This window comes from Mustelus asterias, chromosome 13 (assembly GCF_964213995.1).
Source record: "Mustelus asterias chromosome 13, sMusAst1.hap1.1, whole genome shotgun sequence".
Taxonomy (NCBI): Eukaryota; Metazoa; Chordata; class Chondrichthyes; order Carcharhiniformes; family Triakidae; genus Mustelus; species Mustelus asterias.
Genome location: NC_135813.1, coordinates 63081175 through 63093386, shown reverse-complemented (window position 1 = coordinate 63093386; position 12212 = coordinate 63081175). Strand labels below are relative to the sequence as shown.

Genomic DNA, 12212 nt, shown 5'->3' with positions numbered 1-12212 from the left:
TAACAAAGGCAAGTAATCAGCATTTGCATCCCAAAAGTCGGCATCTAAGATGCAGCCGCTGACTCGCCAACTGCTGTTTAAGGCTCGCTTGAGCGTCGATTGGTAGTGGGTGGGATTTCCATCTGCCCTCCGAAGGAATTCCAACCCGTAAGAGATGTCAACCAGATGGGCCAATAGCTCTTCAATTTGGCCAGGAACAGTGCTGCAATGGCTAGAAGTGCATGGGACTAAGTCCCGCAACCTTTGAAAAGGGGATGGGAGGGTAAAGGACGATCGCAGCATGGGGTGGGGGTCCCAGAGCTCTTAAGTCCCAGGTCAATGGGGACCTCAATATTGAGAAGGCTTTCGGAGTGAGGACCCCCTCCTGCCCGGGATGGGAAAAAAGTGAAAGTCATTGTCCTACCCTCCCCACACCTGCCAGCTTAAAAATTGAAGCTGGCGAAATAAGACCCCTAAGTGATCACTTAGGTGAATGGGCGAGTTTCCTACCTGAGGCCTTGCACACCCAATTGTGAAATTACATCTGGATTTGGGCAGGTGGATCCCAGGAGGGGGGGGGGGGGGGGGGAGGAATTTAGTTCCAGCATCACGTGAGCATTCGTATTTTCTGTGCTAAATCTGTGGCAAGAGTTTTGTATAGGGAAGTTTGTTTGATTGGGACATTTCATATACTTAAGGATTATGCAATATGATTGTTTTTTGTTTGTAATTGGTAAAAGTTATTGCTAATTTTCTTTCTATACATGTTAACTATATTCTTAAATAAACTTTGTTTGATAAAAGCTCCTTAGTGGGTCAGTTGAATCATATCTGAAGTGAAACATCGCATGCTTACCCTAGCCAAAAACAAATTGCAAAACTTATGATCCAGGTGGGCTTCATAAAACACTTTGGAGTTTCTGACCTGAATTATAGTAGATCTTTGCTCAGACTAACACCCTCTCAGTCTCTTTCTCACCAAAACCATGCCAGTTCCTGTTTTTCCTCAGGGTATTTTTGTTCCACTTCTTGACAGAAGTAAGTTAACATAACTGACACGGAGATCTGTAAATGTCCAGATTGTTGCAGCCAAGGTTGTTAGGTCAGTTCAAGGTGCAGGAATTTTGGATACACCACCCGATAGGACAGTTACTCAGGAGGACAATTTCAGCCAGTGTTGCATTTGGCTGCACATTCTCTGCTTTCGGCTGCCTCGGCTTTTACCTCCACTTCCAAGCACCATCTAATCTATCGGTCAATAAGCTTTATGAAACTGCATTCTCTGTTGCATTGTTTGAGATGCTTTATGACCATGCTGCACTGTATCCAGAAAAGTAGGGCACACCATAATATAATTGGTAAGTCCGTGGGAAACTGTTTGGTTGGCTGCACATTCTTCAATGTAGGTGAATGGAGGGAGATTTCACCCACATTAACAGTCTGTGGTAGCAAAGGATGAACTTAAAAAAGGAAAGATTGTGAACCATGTGCATGCTGTGATAGTGTGAAGCGGCATTGCTGGAATCTTTGCCAACAAGGCTAGATAAATCGGACACTTGCCCAATCAGCAGTTGTGGCAGGAGATGGTTGGTCATCGGCCTTCTTGGAGTGCCAGTGTCATTGGCTGCTTGAGATTTAGGAGTGCAAAAGACTAATGATTATTTTTTAATTAAAGATTCATGGTTGCTTAACTTGCTATTTTAGGGCTCGGAATTATTCACCAGTCACTGATTAAACTGGACAAAGGCGTGTGGGCAGCTGAGGTGAAGGACAGCAGCTCAATTTGCGTGTGCTAGAAATGACTGAGCTGCAGGAGGATGTGCTCTTTTCCATGAGGGTGATAATCCTTAATTCCTGCAAAGAGAAGATTGAAAACGCATCGTGAATAAAGGAGAAGGGTCCCTGTTTGAGTGACAGTGAGGGACAGGATAATTCAGCATCTAAACGTTAACATACAATCTGTATGTCACAAAAAGACAATTTCCCATGCTAGTGGGTTGGTGCACTTTCAGAGATATATCAAAAGGTACATGGATAAAAGCAAATTACTGCAGACGCTGGGATTGGAAACCAAAACAGAAAATGCTGAAAAATCTCAGCAGGTCTGACAGTGACTATAGAGAACAGAGCCAACATTTTGAGTCAGGATGACCCTTGAAACGTTGGCTCTATTCTCTCTCCACAGATGCTGTCAGACTGGCTGAGGTTTTCCAGCATTTTCTGTTTTTGTTGTGTTAAAATTTACATATTTATTTTGAATCTTGAATACTAAATCCAGGCGGTCACTTCAGTGCTACCCTGCTGGAGGTCTTGTTTGCCCTCTCAGGTGGGCAGAAATGATCTCAAGGCACTAAGAGCAGGGGAATTCTCACTGGTGTCCTGCCCAATATTTATCCCTCAACCAACATCACTTAACAACAGGTTTATAAATACGATATCACATTGTCGTTCATGACAACTTGCTATATGCGGAATGGCTGTCAGGTTTCCTAAATCAGAACAGTGACTATACTTTAAAAGAAGTTCAATGGCTATAAAGCAACGTAACATTCTGAGATCATGAAAGGTGTAACCTAAACACAGGCGTTTCTTTACATTGTGCAAGCTCTCCCATTGGGAAAATGTCCCACCAAGTGCACCTTTCAGCCATTTGGACTAGTGGTTCCTTGTTTGATCCTGTCTATTCTGAGGCAGGACCCAGGAAAGGGTGGAAAAACAATTAGGATCCTATTTGCTGCAGAGCAATTTGTGCAGGAAAGTGCATGCAAAGTCAGCAATCAGACTGGGCTGCAGCGGTCGCTATATCAAGGACCCAAGGATTGTCTGTGGAAATTCCGGGCTGACTTTGCAAACCCCATACTCATTATTGCGAAATTCCCTGCTGGGGTAATGGAAGATCATGGAATCCCCAATTAAAACCCAGCATAACTGGAAAGATGCAGGCTGAGGGGAGACCTGATAGAGGTCTACATAATTATGAGGGGCATAGACAGGCTGGATAGTCAAAGGCTTTTTCCCCCAGGGTGGAAGTGTCAATTACAAAGGGGCACAGGTTCAAGGTGAGAGGGGGAAAGTTTAAAAGGAGATGTGCGGGGGAAGTTTTTCCACGCAGAGTGTGGCTTGGAACATACTGTCAGAGAAGGTGGTGGAAGCAGGCACATTAGCAACATTTTAAGAGGCAGTTGGATGGGTACATGAATAGGGAGGGAATAGAGGGATACAGACTAAGGGCAGAAGGTTGTTTTAGTTTAGTTAGGGTATCATGATCAGCACAGGCCTGGAGGACCGAAGGGCCTGTTCCTGTGCTGTACTTTTCTTTGTTCTTTATAACGACTGATGGGAAGCCAACAGGAAATCAAAAGAATACAACAAGGCAGTGATGGGCCGAGCCCCCCCTCCTCCCCTTGGCAGATGCAGCAAGCCATTTAAACCATTTAGTTTGGCGGGACCGTAATATCCTGCTGCATGGGAGAGGGGCCTTGAAATCCTGGCCTATGTTTCTGCTAATACTCTTGGAAATGAAGGCACATTTGCATCAGAATGATACCAGGTTTAGAGCATTAAATCAGTGAGGACAGATTGCACACATTGGTGTGTATTCCTTCTAGTACAGGAGATCAGCAGGCAATCTGATTGTTGTAGTTTAAATGATAAAATTGGTTTTATTGGGTAGATACAGAAATTATTTCCTCTGGTAGAGGAATCAAGAACAAAGGGACGTTGTCTTCAAATTTGAGCTAGATTGTTCAACAGGGAAATCACAAAGGACTCTCCCCCCCCCCCCCCCCCCCCGAAAGAGCTTTGGCTGCTGGAATAATTGCAATGTTCAGGCCTGAACCAAATTCTTGTTTTGTCAATGTATTAAGCAATATGAAGTCAATGTGCAGGTCATCCATGATCTACATGAAAAGCAGGCTTTAAGAGTCAAAATGGCCGATTCTTGTGCCTAGTGTTACTGTTACTATTGAGCTTGTCACTGGACTAAGCCAGTCATCACTGGCGTAAGTAACTTCTCACCTTTGTTAAGTTGGGTGTTCTCTCCTGAAATCAGTTGCCAATAGGTCTTTTCTGCATCTTGTGCCCTTAGGTGGCATACCGAGGTCAGAAAAGGTCCCCACAGAGTCTGTTTCGTCTCAAAACTACAGGTAATAGGGAGGAAACAAAAATGTTTTAACTGTTACTAAAATGCAGGAATTAAGCTCCATCAGTTGACCAGTTCCTCTCCTGAAAGCCCAGAAATGATGAGCACCAGAGTCACAAAGAACAGCGGTGTTAATGTAATTAACAGTCCAGCTGTACATTTCGGAAGGACCCAGGTTGGCTACTCTCTGCCAATGCAATGGTGAGGGTGCTAGCATTAAACTCAAGTGTCACTGATTTAGACAGGATGGTTAAAAAAAGGACCACCCTGGTCCTGATAACTGGACAATGGCCTCTGTGTTGGTACCTGTTTGACTACAGACCGTGGCTAGGCCTTATATGATTATTTAATAGTTGAGAAGTCTGCAAACACCTTATTGTGCATATATGTGATGAATGCATGCCTGAATGAAGTTCCTCCTCCTGAAGGTTCTCTCGGCAAGCCTTCAGTAAAGATTCAGCGAGTGCTGCATTGTTAGAAATCCAACTTAGATGGTAAACCAAGGCCAGAATTTCAAATGAATTTGGAGATTTAAGCCTGTAAAAACTTGCCATGCTGTAATGCCAGCCATTGCCAATGGGGGAACCATGCCATCAGCTCAGTAAAGCTAATAGCAGCCTGACAGGTTTCCATTGGTAGTTCCATCACATATTTGGGCATCTGAAGTTACAACAAAAGCATAAATACAAGGACATGAGGACTGAAATATATCTGTATATCTTGGATTAATCTTATAACTCTGTTCGAATGCCTTACACTGTTAGACAGAGCATTAATCAAGAAATAATTGGAGCTGGTAACAAAGGCAATGTAGTAATCATGGTGGACTTCTTTCTCCATACAGACTGGATAAATCAAATTGGCAAAGACAGTCTGGAAGATTGTTTTGTAGACTATTTTTGCAACAGCTTCCTAGAACAATATATTGTGGAACTAATAAGGGGCAAAGCTATTTTAGATCTGGAATTATACAACAGTCCCAAGCAGGGTTCATTAGTGACCTCATAGTGATCATAATATAACCGAATTCTATATTCGGTTTGAGAGCGACGAATTCAAGTCCAAAACACGAATCATAAACTTCTACTCAATAGTCAATTACATGACTGGCGATGAGGAAAGGGCTGGCTAAGGTTGATTGCACAAGTAAATTGAAAGATATGGTGACAAATAAACAGTGGGAAACATATAAAGAAGCAATTCTAAATGTTCAACAAAATTACATACATGCCATTAAAAACAAACACTGAGAAAGACCATCATATCTTACTAGGGATATTAGGGTAGTACTAGGTTGAGAGGTTTATAATGCTGTAAATAATAGTAAGCATGAAGATTGGGAGTGTTTTATAATCTAGTAAAGGGTGACCAAAAAGCTAAAAATTAGAATGAGAGTAAATTAGTCAGGAATATAAAAACAGATTTTAAGAGTTTTCACAGAAAGCAGCTGAAATAAAAGTTGGTCCCATCGACACAGAGAAATCATCATGGGTAACAAGGAAACGGAAGAGACACCAAGTAAAACTTGTGTCTATAGTCACAGTAAGATTACATACCAGGAATTACAAATACAAAGATACAAGATGCAAATTACATACCAGGATAACCAAAGAATTAATAAGAGTGAGGAACCTAAGGTAATTAATACCAGCAGAGAAAAGATTTTAGAGAAATTTAAAGGACTAAAAGTTCACAAATCTCCAGGACCTAATGGCCTATATTCTCAAGAGGATCTGCAAGAGAGATAGCTATAGCAATAGTGGCTGCACTGGCTATAATGTTATCAAATTCCTTAGATTCTGGAACAGTCCCTTCAAATTGCAAGGGGAAGAGAGAGTAAACTGGGAACTACAGCGAATCCCCATTTTAAGTGTCCCCATTTAAAGTGATTTCATTTTAAAGGGCTTTATTTTTTATGTTCTATTAAAACTGCATTTATAAAGTGTGAGCAGAGTGATGACATTATCACGTCCCGAGTCTGGTTTGTAATCAATGCGATGTTGTCCTTTCTCTGCATTCGAGGGACTTTTTTATTGCTGCATTTTCAGGCACCTCCTCCCCGCTGTACTAAATTAATAAACTTCACATTTAAACTTTGTTTTAAACTGCACCCTGTACTAGTTGAGTAATTCTGTGGATTTGTTTTTTGAAAGAATATGCCACTGCACTGTAAACTTTGTTTTTCTTTTCTTTATTGATGGTTCAGTACATAACTGAAGAACTGCTGTGGACTTCTGTTTTTAAAATAATTTGTTGCTATACAACAGTCCTGCTCTGTACTGTACAGTACTGGTGTTTGAGGAACCTGTTATAAACTTGGTGTTTTAAAGAGGTCTCTGCTAGGATGAAGCCTGCAGGCAAGGCAGCAATTTTAAAATCACTTACTGTGCTGTATTCAGTATTCCAGACTGTATGGTACAGTGTTTCGATTTTTACATTAATTTTTCCAGGCAAAGATTGTCCTCAGGAGCCTAACTCTGGTTTTATCATTGATTCCTATGTGAAACTATGTATAGGATTTCACTTAAGGCGGCGATTTTCAGGAACGCAGCCACTACTTTAAATGACAACTCCCTGTACAGGCCAGTTAGCCTGACATCAGTCATCAGGAAAATGCTGAAATCTGTTATCAACGTCACTTAGAAAATGATAGTATAATCAGAAAGTCAGCATGGTTTAACAAAAGGAAAATTATTTTCAACAAATGTATTTGTTTTTTTGAGTATGCTGTTAGTAAGGAAGATAACAGGGAGCCAGTGGATGTGACAGACATGGATTTCCAAAGAAACATTTGATAAGGTGCCAGAGGAAAGGTTAATTAATACACAAGATAAGGGCTCATGAAGTTGGGAGTAATACATTACCGTGGATAGAGGACTGGTTATGGACAGGAAGCAGACATAAGGGATAAACGGGTTAGGCTAACTAGCAGAATCCTACAAGGATACAATGCTGGGGCCTCAGATATTTACAATCTACATTAATGACTTAGACATATTACTCCCAGGGTGGAAATTTCCCATTCTGCCCATCACAGAAATTGTAGCAGGCGGGACATGGGCCAAAGGTCCATTGACCTCGGGTGGGATTTTCCAGCATTGGGGTGAGTACAGCTGGAAAATCCCACACCCAGTCTTTTCATCTAAGTCTGTTGATGATACAAAGCTTGGTGGAAATATAACCCCGCAGAAGACACAAAGTGGCTGCAAAGAGATAAGGATAGGTTAAGTCAGTGGGCAAGTGTTAAGTTACTCAATTTGGTAGCAAGAATAGGAAAGCGAAGTATTGTCTAAAAGGCATGAGACTTTTAAATGTTGAATTCCAGAGATACTGGAGTATATTCTAAAAAAGTTAGCATGTAGATACAACAAACAATTTAAGAAGGCAGATAGAATATTGGCCTTTATCACAATAGGTTTGGAGTACTATTCGGAAGTCTTGCTACAATTGCACAGGGCTTTGGTGAAATCACACTGATGTACTGTGCACAGTTTTGGTCTCCATACTGAAGGATATGTTTGCCTTGGAGGTGGCACTGAAGGTTCAATAGAGTGGTTCCTGGGATGATATGATTGGCCAATGATGAAAGGCAGAGTAAATTGGTCTATGCTTTCTGGAGTTTAGAAGATTGAGAGATTTACTGAAAATTCTGAAGGGGCTTCATAGAGTACACACTGACAGGTTGTTTCCCCTAGCTGGGAAAACTAGGAGGGGGCACTGTCTCAGGATAAGAAATTGATCAGTTACGAATGAGATGAGGAGAAATTTCTTCACTTAGAGAGTTGTGAATCATTGGAATTCTCTAACCCAGAGGGCACTAGATGCTCCATTGTTGAGTATGCCAGCCAGCAATGCCCATGTCCCGCGAATGAATAAAGAAATCAGCTATGCACAAATATGTATCCTTAATAGATCCTTCAACCCCTTGCATGATGTCCATTAACTTCTGCACAATTTGTAACTTTTGAGATCCAAAGGGCTTCCTTTTCATGTGGCGTCATCGGCTAAGTAATACTATTAAAAGCAGGCTGGCTACAAAACAGAATGTAGTGTAGGATCAGCTTTTACGTAAACGACTTAGGCTCAGAAATCGTAAGTATAATTTTAAAAATTTTCAGGCAAAGCCAAGTTGGGGGTTATGGTTTATGCAGAGGAGGACTGCACAAAATGCAGGAAGACTTGCAAAATGGGCATGCATTTGGCAAATGAGCTTCAGCACAGTTAACTGAAGCGATGCATTCTGGTGGGAAAAAAAACGAGGAAAATGAGTGGTCAAATGGGATGATGATTCTGCGGTGCAAATACACAAATGGCTAAAGTAGAGATGGAGGATAATAAGGACAGAAAAGGCACATAATACAGTTTAGTTCATTACCAGAGGGATAGAATCAAAAAGTAGAGAAGCTGTAGTAAAGTTGCATAGAATCTTGGTTAGACTGTACTTGCAATTCTAATCTCCATGTTATGAAATGATATAGAGGCACTAGAAAAGGCGTAAAAAGAATTAAACCAGATATACTCATCAGGAAATATTAAACAGATTGGAGAGGACAGAGATAACCTGATAGAGGTTTTCAGAATCATGAAAGGGGTTGATTTGGTAGGCAGAGAGAGAAGTGTGCACTTTCAGGGTAGGTCAGAACCAGGGGCCATAAAACGTAGGACAGTCACTAATAGATCCAATAAAGAATTAAGGAAAAACTTTCTTATGCACAGAGTGCAACTTGATAACCCAAGTAACAGCTGAGACGATTATTAATAGAAGTATTTAAAGGGAAAATTAGATACTTTAGAAAGAAAATAATTGAAGGGATTTGTTGATGGGATTAGGTAAAATGAAACAGGAGTATTCTTATGGAATGCTTAAATACTGACAAGAACTTCTGGTAAATGGCCTGTTTCTGAGCTGCAAACACTATGCAAGAATATGCAGGGCATCTTGAAAGATCTAGGAAATTATGATCTTACTTGAAATTTGCTTCATTCAATACATCAAGGAGTGACATTCTCTGACGTAGTGGCACCTTGGCTTTGCAAATGTCCGCCTTGCTAATGTCCTTGACTGTGAGATGAACAAATCCTGTCTGAGTCACGTTGGGCTCAGTGGTCACTGACAGTTTTGTTGTGTTCAGGCCATCTGTTCAATAGGAGAAGCAGTGTTATTCATTATTGAAATGGAACCGCATAGAGACAGAGACCACATTTGTAGATTTCTCTCCCCCCGCCCCTCACACTGATCTTGTTTTGGTCACCATTGGGTGGGGTGAAGTTATTATACCTTGTGATTCACAAAAGCTCAAAACAATCTCCCTTTAAAACTCCAATGCTGGTCCTTCATCTAATGTATTTCTTAGATCACACTACGTGCTGTGGACTGATCCATCATTAGGTGGAGACAAACTGTAGTACACTAGTGAGCAATGTGGCACTCTGGATACACAAGAAAATATAGCTCCTAAATCATATTGGAATCATATAAAAATATACCATTTCACTTTCTTTAAAATAATAATGCCCCTATATATATCAGTATAACAGTTCCAATCATTAACATTTTTATGTTATGTCCAAGCTAAAGACAATTAACAATTGAGATTTATAATGAATTTAGGAGTCTTTTAAAGCTTGTTCCCTTTTGTGAAAAGTATTAAAGTTATCTCCTAGATGCAGTATATTCCACCATCTCATGGATTTGATAATTCTTGATATAATTTGCCTTTAAGGGATAGTAGCATGCCATCAGTAGAAATGTGCTATTAACATGTAGCTGATCCATTTTTTGGCTCTAATTATTCCAGTGCTGGCATCCAATCCGATCCAAGTAAAACAGAGATATTAAGTCCAGGCTAACTCTTCAAGTTAAGGACAATCTTCAAAGATGTCTCTTCAATTTCCTGTCTCCATACATTCCCAATTTTCCGAAAAAGTCATCCTCTTTAAGGGAATTGTTGAGAAAGGATGTGCCTTTCCAGTGGCACCAAAACCACCCAATACCTCTTCGAAGCACTGATACAGTCATTATCAGAAGAATTGGCATTGCAATTTTATGATGCTTGGGAGACAACTATCCTGAGATAGATGCCTCACAAAAAGTCCTAAGAGCATGCATGCTACAAAAAGAGCAAAAGAGCATTTGCTGAAAACTTCTGTCTGTAATGCAATCCAACTACTCCAACATCAAGTGGATAGCTTTAGTGTTTGGAATCATGCATTTTCATACCTACCTATTTGGCAAAAGACTGATCACAAATTATTGGAGATGATTTGTGAAAACCATTGATCAGTGCACCACCAAGATTGCAATATCTCTTGATCAAGATTCCAAGTTATGATGCCAAGTTCAGGTACAAACCAGGTAACTGGATTGTCACATCAGCTACCCTGAGGAGATTGCCTAACGCAGTGAAATAAGAAGATATTTCCATGGATCGACAAGTTGACTTAAATTGATGTGAAACTTGAAGATGTTCTCCAAATTGATCTGGCCCATTTTGCGCAATGCAAATGACAGCAGATACAAGACGAAACAGTGAAAGATTCAATGGAAACCATGAAGCACCTTCATTGAAAACCATCACCTGACGCAATTCAGCATGTCCATGAACACGAGACACCATTTTGGCCTTACCATGATGAGCTAGAGTTCTATCTGGAAGTAATTTTTAAAGGCAGGCAGTTTACCATAAAACCTGATATTCTTCAACAAATTCATTATTTATACATGGGCGTGGATCAGATGAGAAGACTCAAGAGAGAGTCTGTTAGCTGGGTATGAACATTGGCATTAAGTTGTCAATGACACTGATCCCACATCAAGTTCTTACCCAATTTTGGTCCAAAACAACCTCCTTGTCCACAGTACCGACTTCATCACTGACCAATTCATCAAGTGCCCTATTATTCAACAACGTCACCATACGTCAAGCACAACTGTCACGCATACTCCCAAGTCCTATTTTCAGTTATTTTTGGAGCGTCCAGAGAGATGATGATGGACAATGGTCACCAAATTGTAAGTCATTTCAGGATATGTAAAAAGAAGTAGAATACTGATTCCACTATTTCTTCTCCTTATTACCCTAAATCTAATGGCCTAATTGAACAAATGATTCACATAGCGAAATCCCGAATGCTCAAACGTCAACAGATTAAATAAATCTACATGTTGCAATGTTATATCTGAACACAACATCCATGCAACTATTTTATCAGCGACAGAGCTCATATTTGGCAGAGCAGTGTGTACCAGTTACCTACTCTTACCCATGCTATTCTCAGAAATTAGAGAATAGCTTTTAAAGCTGCGAGAGAAAATGACCAAATGCATGGTAAAAACGCAGGTACAAAATTGCCAAGTTTACAGTTCGGACAACAAGGTCGCATCCAGGATTTCATAGCAGGTATGTGGCAACCACCTGAAATGAGAAGGATTTGTTTAAAACCAAGATCCTATGAAGTCATTACACACAAAGGAGCAATGGTGAGGGCTAACCAAGGACAAATCGGATCCTCAACCTCCTACTCCATCCAGGAAAAGATGCCATATGCAACCAGAAACAACATCCAAGAATGACAACCCAAAAGATCGCTGGGAGCCATTAAAGAAATCTCCAGCCAAGGTTACCATCAAAGGTCCAGGCCGTAGGGCCCCGAACATCCTCAAAGTGGCAATCAGTATTGGATTGCTATACCATGCCAAATGTTTTACTTTAATTTATTTTCAACCCTATCTCGCCCACCCTTCCAGTTCAGGCCAAGTGCGATCCAGGCAGTGCGGGGCCTAGCGTGACGAATGGCTGCGTCAAAGGCAAGTAGGCTTGCGCCTTTTTTTTTAATGCCACTAGCAGCTGTAAACCAGGTAAGTTTAAAGGGCCCTTAACAAGACAGGCCAGAGAGAAGGTCAATGGATAGAATTTGTGGGGGTGGGAGAAATGTGCTGTGGGGTGTGAGGCTGTGGCAGGGACAGAGAGAGACCTCTCGGTCTGTACAATAGTTACCCAGAAATCAGAAGAGGTTTTTAATCCATCTAACTATTGATGTAATCCAGTTGGAACCATTTGAAGTTTGTGATTTAAGTCGCATTTTCAAATGG

At 40.9% G+C, this 12212-nt stretch overlaps 1 protein-coding gene across 1 annotated transcript in view; it reads right to left on the bottom strand.

The window, feature by feature from the left end:
- Positions 1 to 705: 705 nt before the first annotated feature.
- LOC144502700 (transcobalamin-2-like) overlaps positions 706 to 12212 on the bottom strand; it is a 48763-nt gene continuing 37256 nt past the window's right edge. Inside the window, exons 8-10 of the mRNA XM_078226915.1 lie at positions 9089 to 9257; positions 3997 to 4118; positions 706 to 1833 (exon numbers count right to left, since the gene is read on the bottom strand). Of these exons, the coding sequence (XP_078083041.1) occupies positions 1772 to 1833; positions 3997 to 4118; positions 9089 to 9257 (353 nt within the window). The 3' untranslated portion in view covers positions 706 to 1771. The remainder of the gene's footprint in view (positions 1834 to 3996; positions 4119 to 9088; positions 9258 to 12212) is intronic.